Raw genomic sequence first — 9811 nt, forward strand, 5'->3', positions numbered from 1 at the left:
ACTCCTTCGGCTTCTAAGTTGATCTTATTCATATTGCGGACCGCAAATTTAATTTTTCCACCTTCTAGTGGTACCCAACGTCGGTTGATGTTTGCGTACCTTCTAGCGCCTGGGTTCACCTTCTTTGTGGTCAGGGTTTCCTCCTCTCGTCCATCGCCTCTTCCTCGCTCGTGGACTCGGTTGGATCCTGGGGATGATCGACGATTGCACAGGCCGTCCGCCTTGCTCACGCCGCCAGCGTCGGGGGGGACCAGAGAATCTATCAATAATATGAGAGGCGATTTTTTACAAGAATTTAACAAACAAAAAACGACTTCCCTGAACCGCGGAGGCGGTCCGCCTCCGCGGGCGCTCCCTGCGCCTTCGTTGGCCATCGGATGACGATGACATCGGTGAAAATGTGGCGGCTTTCTCAAAATTAGCATTTCCTCTCCATGCTGGCAGTTGGCGAAGTGGACCCACGTTGTTGGATTGACCCTCGATCGACGGAAACGGATGGTGACTGTGTGACGACTTCTGGTGATGATATGATGATGGTGGTGATGACTTGTATGATGCAGATCCGAACCCTTGTGGACTGTATTTGGCGATGTATCCTGTCAATGAAACATGGTGGTTTGATTTCGAGCAATGCACAATGCACGGGATTACATAACTTTGCGTGGGAGTTCCCAAACTCCCACAGAATACTAGACGCATTACAACAAATTGATAAAATTCGAACTTAAGTCGAGCAGGATACATGGTGACTTCTTCAGGTGGGTTGATCTGACATCAATGGATGGTACGAAGGGACTTTAATGGACAGCGATTGATTTTGCGGTCTCTTCGAAACCACAGACAGGACGACGATGTTGAACAGAGTTCGTGGAAGGTTTTAAACCTCCACATCAGCTGATGATGGTGTAGATTGTGGGGGTGGTACGTTGTCGGAGATTGGAAGAATACAAATCTTCGCGATGCCTCTGGTGAATTCTCCGTTTTGTGTTTGGACCTTGACAACTCGTACGTTACCGTCGTTTCCAAAGTAGACCATTTTGACTCTGCCAATGAGCCACTTCAGGGGAGGTACGTTGTCCTCTCGCAGCAAAACCAACGTTCCGACGACCAGATTGTCTCGCTGTTTGCTCCACTTATTGCGAGTTTGCAGATTGGCTAGGTATTCCTTGGACCATCTGCTCCAAATATGTTGCAGGAAGTTTTGCACACGTTGCCATCTCGAGAGGGTTGTTTCGTTCAGATGGCCAAGGAACGGCTCGGGTAAGGCCATGAGTGGCCTAGCTGTGATGAAATGGCCAGGTGTGAGAGCAGTAAAATCTTCAGGGTCATTTGATAGCGGTGTGAGTGGGCGTGAGTTTAGACAAGCCTCGATTTGTACAACTAGGGTGAAGAATTCGTCGAACTTCAAAATTGTTATGCCAATTGTACGCTTCAGATGTGCCTTGACCGACTTGACGGCGGACTCCCACAGGCCACCAAAGTTGGGAGTTCTACGAGGAATAAACTTGAAGTTGATGTTATCTGCTGCAGCTTCTCGAGCGACATTCTGAGCAAACTCTTGGGTGTTGAAAAGAACGCGCAACTCATCTAATTCGCGTCGGGCACCTTGGAAATTTGTGGCGTTATCGCACATGATGATCTCAGGCCTACCACGACGACCGACGAACCTTCTTAAAGCAGCGATAAAGGCGTTCGACGTGAGATCACCAACAATCTCTAAGTGAACTGCTTTCACAACGAGGCAAACGAACACAGCTAGGAAGCATTTTACAGGGCGAGCTTTCCGTTGTGGGTATTGAATGCTGAATGGGCCACAATAGTCCACGCCAACACGCTGGAACACAGGGGCCTCGACGACACGTTCTGGGGGCAAATCTCCCATCAGCTGCTCATGGACTTTCGGCTTTACTCTGTAGCATTTGATGCATCTGTGGATAACTCGACGAACTAAATTTCTCACTTGAACAGGCCAGAATCTTTCCCGGAGGCTTGATATCACTAACTCTTGCCCAGCGTGGAGATATTTGAGATGATAGAAGGCGACGATGGTTTCCGTCAACGGATGATGATTACTTAGAATGAAGGGATGTTTGCGACCGACAGAAAGTTCAGCATTTCTGAGCCGGCCACCGACGACAAGTAGTCCGTTGCTTAATCGAGGGGTAAGATTCTTAATTTTCGACGAAGATTTGACGGATCCGCTTTTCTTCAGCTCTTCAATTTCTTCAGGATAACTTTCTTGTTGAGCCAGACTAACCAATTTCAAAAGGGCCTCTTCTCGTTTTTGAAAGCTCAGGAAACCTGTACGATGATTTTCACGGTTTCTTAAGTTGTGCACGTATCGTAGCATGAGCGCTGTTAACCTGATCAAGTCTGATAAAGATTCGCGCAAAGCAAATATTGAGTTTGGCTCGACGATTTGAGCGGGTGCCGAAACTGTTCGTTCTTCCAGTAATGTGATGTCGAAATCTTCAGGTGCAAACTGAGTAGATTTCGGCCAGCTATTCCGATCCAATTGCAACCATGGCGGGCCTTGCCACCAGCCTTGGTTCGACGAAAGTTGTTCAGGGGTAGCTCCTCGGGATAAAACATCTGCGGGGTTCTCGCAGCCAGCGACGTGGTTCCAAATGCCAGACCGTGTGGTGTGCTGGATTTCTGAGACCCTGTTGGCCACAAAGGTGTCCCATCGGGATGGTGGAGATGATAGCCAACACTTAACAATCATCGAGTCAGTCCAAAAGAAATGTTGGCTGGTGATCTTGATGCTTTGGTTAACCTTCTCGAACAAATGGGCACACGTCAGGGCGGAGGACAATTCTAGCCTGGGTATGGTGGTCTTTTTGCGCTTCCTTTTGAGGTCATCCAGCGGAGCAACACGAGATTTAGCCGTCAACAACGAAACAGAAATTTCTCCACTGAAAGATGTGCACCGCAAATAGACGCAAGCGCCGTACGCTTTTTCTGATGCGTCACAAAAAGAATGCAACTCCACAGATATCGTATCTCTGCCAAAAGCTACCCATCGCGGCACTTCAAGATGTGCTAATTCCTCTAAGTTGCGTCGATAAGTCAGCCACCAATTTGTTGACTCTTCGGGGAGGATTTCTTCCCAGGAAAGCTTTGATTTCCAAAGATCCTGGAGAAATATCTTAGCCTGGACGATTACAGGCCCAACCAGGCCAAGAGGATCGAAGAGTTTTGCCAAGTCAGACAAAATGATTCTCTTGTTCATCTCAGAAGAATTATTCCATTGAAGAACGACGAAGCGAAAGATGTCTGGGCGAGGCTGCCAAGTGAGGCCTAAAGTTTTGACGCTACCTGAACCCTGGAACTGCTGCGAAAGGCGTTCATCTCGAAGGTAGGGTGGAACGAAATCGAGGATTTCCACACAATTGGAGCTGATCTTACGCAGATTCATTCCGGCAGATCCCAAAAGAGCTATAAGTTCTCCTATGGTCTTGTTTCCTGTCTCGAGACTGTCGACGCTGAGCAATGCATCGTCGACGTAAAAATTGTGATGAATGGCGTCAGATGCATGAGGATACGTGGATTCGTTTTCATCGGCAAGCATTTTAAGACAGCGAGTGGCCAAATAAGGTGCCGGCGACGTACCATACGTAACCGTGGTGAGTACAAAGGTTCGAATGGGTTCAGTTATGCTGCTTCTCCAAAAAATGCGCTGAAGATTATGATCGATAGGGTCGACGTCGATCATGCGATACATTTTCTCGATGTCACCTGTAATGGCATATTTCCGGAGACGAAAACGCAGCATAATCGAGAAAAGGTCTTCCTGGACAGTCGGACCAACCATCAAAGTCTCGTTTAGAGATACACCGCTACTTGTCGCTGCCGAGGCGTCGAAAACTACGCGAAGCTTAGTCGTCGTGCTATCAGGCTCAAATACAGGTTGGTGTGGTAAATAGTACGCAACAGTTGACGCGTCATCTTCTTCGACTGGAGACAGTTTCCGCATGTGATTCATTCGCAAATATTCATCGATGAAATCCGTGTAGAGTTGTTTCAGGACTGGATCAGAACTAAGTCGTCGCTCTAGTGCTCCGAATCTTCTCAGTGCCCTTGCTTTGGATTCTCCTAGTCGATTGACCATGAATGGTTTTTTGGGGAGTTGAACGACGAATCTTCCGTTCTTTCCACGCGTTGTCGTTTTAACAAAATGCGTCTCACATGCTGACTCTTCTAACGAAAGTGTGCTATTGGTGCGACATGATTCCAATTCGAAAAAACGTGCAAGTTCGACTTCAATTCTATTTATGGCATCTGAAGGAACGTTCAGCAGACAAACTGCTTCTTCTGGAATACCACCAGCAATTATCCAACCAAGATATGTGTTTTGAAGGGTTGGACCATGCTCTCCTAGCTTCATTTGATCATCTCGAAGCAGCAAATCAAAAAATATCTCAGCACCGATGATCATATCAATTGCTTGCGACTCATTGAAACTGGGATCAGCTAACTGAATCTCAACAGGCAAATTCCACTTGCAAATATCGATGGTTTTTGCGGGAAGGTTGACAGCGACTTGAGGCAAAACGTGAAATTTTAACAACCTGGAGAAATCTGACATGCGTGAACCGATTTCAGCAAATACAACTTGAGTTGAGGAGGACCGTGAACCACCAATGCCGGAAATAGATAAGTTTTCACGGCTTCTTTCAAATTGCAGCATTTGAAAAAGTTTTTCCGACATGTAGCAGCGTTGAGAGCCGGAATCCAGAAGCGCTCTAGCTAGCGTGATTTTTCCGAATTGGTCAGCAACGCGTACAACAGCCGTGGATAAAAGTACATTGTGTGGGGTGCAATGTTTCGAAGAAAATGTGGGATAGCTTGTACTGGGAATGTCTGTGGCGGGATTTTGTGATTGAATGGAAATTGCATTTTGAGGACGTGTGGGAATTGGGCGAATTTGTGTGGGCTGATTTGTTGAGGAGCCAGTCTGTGTTTGATTCGATTGGTTTGGTTGGGTTTGCGACTTAAGGTTTTGAGGTTGGTTGAATTTGGTAAAAACTTTAGTTGTTGACTTCGAATATTGATTCGCGGTGGTCGATGAGTTTGCATGTAACAACGAGTGGTGGTGTTGTCCACAATGTTGGCACTTCCCTCGAGTGCAAGAACGAGCTATGTGTTGAGGTGACAGGCAGTTAAAGCACAGCGAATTACGTTTGACAGCTTCCACTCGTTCGCCGATGGACATCTTCGAAAATCTGGAACACTTGAATGCAGAATGGGCTGATTCCTTGCAAAATGGGCAGTTGGTGGTTGGTTGGAGTCCTGTGTAGCTGGATGATGTGCGAAATTTCCTTGTTTCAGGCTGAGTCGAACGTACTGGAGCAACAGATTGAAGAACGATGCAGTGACTCTTAAGAAAAGCGATCATTTCAGAATATTTCGGAACCTCTTTTGAGTTAAAATGCGATTCCCATAGACGAGTGGTGCTAGGATGTAGTCGTTTGTACAGCATATATTGAAGCAAAGTGCTCCATCCTTCAACTTCTTCTCCAATTTTCTTGAGCATTTGGAGGCTTTGTTCGAAACCGTTTACCAGCTTGTTGAGGGAGTCGAAATTCTCATGACGAAGTGGTTCCAAAGCAAAAAGAGAATCTAAATGTGTCATAACCAGTAGCTTCTTATTCTCGAACACACTTTCCAAGGCTGCCCAGGCTATCGCATAGTTTGCAGACGAAATCTCAATCGATGCTATTTCTTGCAACGCATCTCCGGTTAGACTCGTCCGAAGATACGTGAATTTATCAATATCTGACAAACCCACGTCGTTGTGGATAAGATTCTTGTAGGTGTCCCTGAAGGTGATCCATTCTGCTATTCGTCCGCTAAATGTGGGCAGTTTAAGCTCTGGGAGTTTCACTTTTGAATGATGGGGAATATTAGCTGGTTCTATCTTCGAAGCAACTGCACCTAGGGATTGAATTTTCGAAAAAATTTGATTTTTTAATGCAAGCACAGTTTTTTCGAACTCCATTATAACTCGAGTATACTCCTCATCACGACTTGATTGGCTTAGTTCTTCAAAATCATCCGCAGCTGCATCCAAAAGAACTTCGGTTCGCATTCTAAGGTCGATGAACTTTGGCCTCAACTCATCTAGCTGCTGAAGGCTCATCTCTAAAGAACGAACATTTAATTCCACATCACATGATTCCACAAAATCTTTTATATTTATCACCGCACATCGTATCACACGCTCCTGCTTGCCAAGCAGTCGCAAATCATCGGTCGACATATTGAAAAATATTCACTGCACAAATTTGAACCGGTCTAATGCTCACCACAATTTTTCCAATGCACTTTGACTCGAATCGACCACGCGGTTGACAGAACAATAGATTTCGATCTGTGGAACGTACAACCTTCAATTTAGCCAACGAAATATAATACAATCGATCTTAGACAGAAATATTTTACAATATTGTAATGGACTCAACTCAGTTTCAAATAATTTTACGCCACAAATTCATGCAAGTTATTTTTTATTGAAGAAAAGACGACAATCATATTCTATTCAATCATTCATATTGGCCATCTAGTAAACGTCGGTCTCACATGCATCAGAGATCCGTACGCCACAGACAATTCTGACCACAGTACTTATCCGATTTATCCAGCGACAACGATGTCCAGCAACAAAGCATGCAGCAACAAAAGCACCAGCAACAAAGGCACTGCCAACAATAGCACCAGTCGAAATGGCGCCAAACGATCACTCCGGTAACACAGCTCAACACGATGCCCAACACGTTGGCCTGTGCAACGGTTTACAATCCACCAACGAACAGCAGCAGCGATCCGGAACGTCCTCAGCAACAGCAACGATCCATGCAGCAACCAGCGAACGGCCGTGTCCTTCTGATCTTCCCAGTGGAGATCGGTAAGCGAACACGTGCAAAATCTTCAACGGTTGGTTTCGCGTTTCCCGACGATCCGGTTCGAAGGACCAAAAATGTTACCGAACTTTACGATTCCGACGGTAAACGCGGTCGTGATTCCGAAGTCGACTAATCAAACACTTGTTTTAAAGTTCACAAAAAACTAAACTGTGATTTGACACTATGGTACTTTTATTTGTCCTTCAGAGAAATTACAACTCGCGACGTGCTTTTAAAAATGCGAAGTGTGCTCGTTAAGATTTTATTACGGACTGATTTAGGTACACAAGCAAGAGATCACTTGAACCTACGTGCGATGTTTTTATCGCATTATCACTCGATCGGATGACCGATCGACGTGATAAGAGAGTGCAAAAAGTGCACCTATACGAAACTAGCTTTCAAAACAATATCATAGTCATCATCATTGATGATGATAACTGCATATTTTCTACACTAGTGTGGCTAGATTTTGATAGTTGGTAGACATGATCGGGTTCGGCGTTAACAATGAGTTATCTTAGTGTTTATAAAACCTGTGTTATTTCTTTGAGATCTCTAAGCGACATGCATATCGCCGACCAAAAAAGGAAATTTTTGGCAACAAAAATATCTGTTGTTTTATTATTTCTTCCATAAACTTCCATAAACGAATTAAATGTTATCTTTTTTTCATAAATTTCATCAAGAAGTAAAGCCAAACATCGATTAATGAAGTCATTAACTTTAAAATTAGCAACCCATCCATTAGCAATATCAACCATCCACTACATAGCATTATCATCATTAATATCTTATGAGGTTTTTAAAATTAGCCTTAGATATTTTGTCTAAGTGATCTCTAAATTAAATCAAGTAAATGTATAAAATCTGCATAAAAAATTCTAAAATCAAGAATATAACTTTGACGAAATTAGCTTTAAAAATCCATGAAATTGCAGATTTTTCTGTGAGAACGACATCGTCCAATACCTCAATGGAATGATTTTATACGAAGTTTCAAATGAAAACAGTATTGTTCACAGTTGGTAGAGAAAAAAGAGGTTAAAAAAAATTAAAATGTGAAAATAAACTTTTAGAAGTTAAATCACAGAAAAAGTAAAATCCAATAATGAAAACGATTCAACGTCCTACGTTTAGGGGCGAACGAAAAAAAAATTTTTTAACTAAAAATCAGTTTTCGCTGTGGTATATAGCTCCAGAAAACTTTCTAATGAAAAATTATGAAGAATAGTTTTGCCGCATAAATAAAAAAAATGTTTCTTAGAAAACTGTTTAAATGTTGTTTATAACGTTCAATTCTTTGAAATTTTTTTGCTTTTGATAAAAAAAATTGCGAAGCAAATGATGTCTCAGTCTGGAAGAATGAAAGATTTTTTATTAACCTGAACATGCTGGATTTGTTAATCTTGCATTAAACGGAGTAAAAGTTGGCTTGAAAATAGCAAAAAAAAATACATGAATTCATCCAATATTTTTTTTAGGCTTTCTTCGTCAAAACTGAACCACAAATAATTATATTTTTATACTCCCATATATTTTTCCATAAAGTAATACCAGACCAAACAAAATTAAAACATAACCTCAAAAGAACACTCTAGCTAGTTTTTTTTATTTGTAATGAGTAGTGAGGTAACCAGCATTGATGTCAGTTCAATTGATTGTTTTTCAATGCCAAAATACCTATTCAAGTGCTAAAAACTATTTTGCCCGATAAGAGACGAAGTTACTGTCAAAGTTGTTCATTGGAAAATTTCCTATGAAGAATATATAAATTGGCACAAGTATTGAATTTTCCCATACCTAATTAAAGGTTAAATTTACTACTGTAAAGAGTTTTCTTTTCGTCAGAAGGTCAATTGATTTCCTTCAATATGTTGAGTGCCACACCGTCCTAATTCTAATTCCTACCAAATTTGAATTTGAATTGACGATTTCAGTGTTTTGCATTCCACGCGATCTAGGTTATGATGCATGTCTAATACATAAGTTACGCAGAACTCAAATCGATTGAAGATTAGCAAGGATGATGGTTTTCTAATTTCATTCCATAAATGCGCCTTATCAATGAGGTTTATTTTTGAAGCTGTCTCTAGAGTGTACCCGGAGAAAGTACACATCCTATGAAGATGATATACTTAGAAACAAACTTCAAACCCATGACGTGATTTCTTCTAAAATCATTCTAATCACGTCGCGTCGCTTGCCGATAAGAACAAACGCAAGATGAATGAGTCTACTCTACTAGCCAAAGCGTGTCGGCTCACATGTTCTAGTCGAACTTGACTCTGTACTGACCTTTGGTTTCGGATTGCGTAAATTGATACTACTTCATTTGGAAAATATTTTGTAAGCGGATGTATTATCAATATTTACTGTTTCTAGAGATGACTTTGCTCAAAAGCCCCTAGGTAAGAAACTCGTGACTCGAAACGTTTGTGTCAATAACCTTCGATTAATTGGGCAATTGACGATCGCCGTTCATTTTTTTTAGGTTAAAAATCAAAACAAAAATAAAAATTTAAGTTTTATTCATATTCGATCATCTGTTCAGTTTTTGTTCACATTCAAGCAAAAAATTAAATAATTCAAATCTCACCGACTCAATCACTGCTCAGAAAGTAATTGTAAAACTGTTTCATTTGTAACTTCCACAGCTGCTGTAATTTGTTACCAGTCAGGTAACATGCCAAACCAAAACACCGAACGCCCGACAGTTAGTTGATTGAAATCCGGTGCACGCAAGCTATTTCATTTTTTATTTTGTTGGAGTTCGTTCGCTTCAATTCCATATTTACTTTTCATGTGAAACAAACATCAATGGCGCTAGCCAACATTTGGTGTAGGAAAGTTACCACCCTGATTCAAAACCAACAACGACAGGCGTATTTGCATGCCATTTTTTA

The 9811-nt window shown here is 42.2% G+C and overlaps 1 protein-coding gene across 1 annotated transcript; it reads right to left on the reverse strand.

Annotated features, from left to right (window-relative positions):
- Window positions 1–877: 877 nt before the first annotated feature.
- Window positions 878–6262, reverse strand: LOC129743346 (uncharacterized). Its single transcript, XM_055735328.1, has one exon. It carries the CDS (start codon window positions 6260–6262, stop codon window positions 878–880), a length of 5385 nt encoding a protein of 1794 aa, XP_055591303.1.
- Window positions 6263–9811: the final 3549 nt, after the last annotated feature.

Source organism: Uranotaenia lowii, chromosome 2, assembly GCF_029784155.1.
Source record: "Uranotaenia lowii strain MFRU-FL chromosome 2, ASM2978415v1, whole genome shotgun sequence".
In the NCBI taxonomy this organism is placed as follows: domain Eukaryota; kingdom Metazoa; phylum Arthropoda; class Insecta; order Diptera; family Culicidae; genus Uranotaenia; species Uranotaenia lowii.

What these genes read in the sequence shown, in the direction of transcription:
- LOC129743346 (XM_055735328.1), bottom strand. Translation starts at nt 6,262, where the DNA reads ATGTCGACCGATGATTTGCGACTGCTTGGCAAGCAGGAGCGTGTGATA.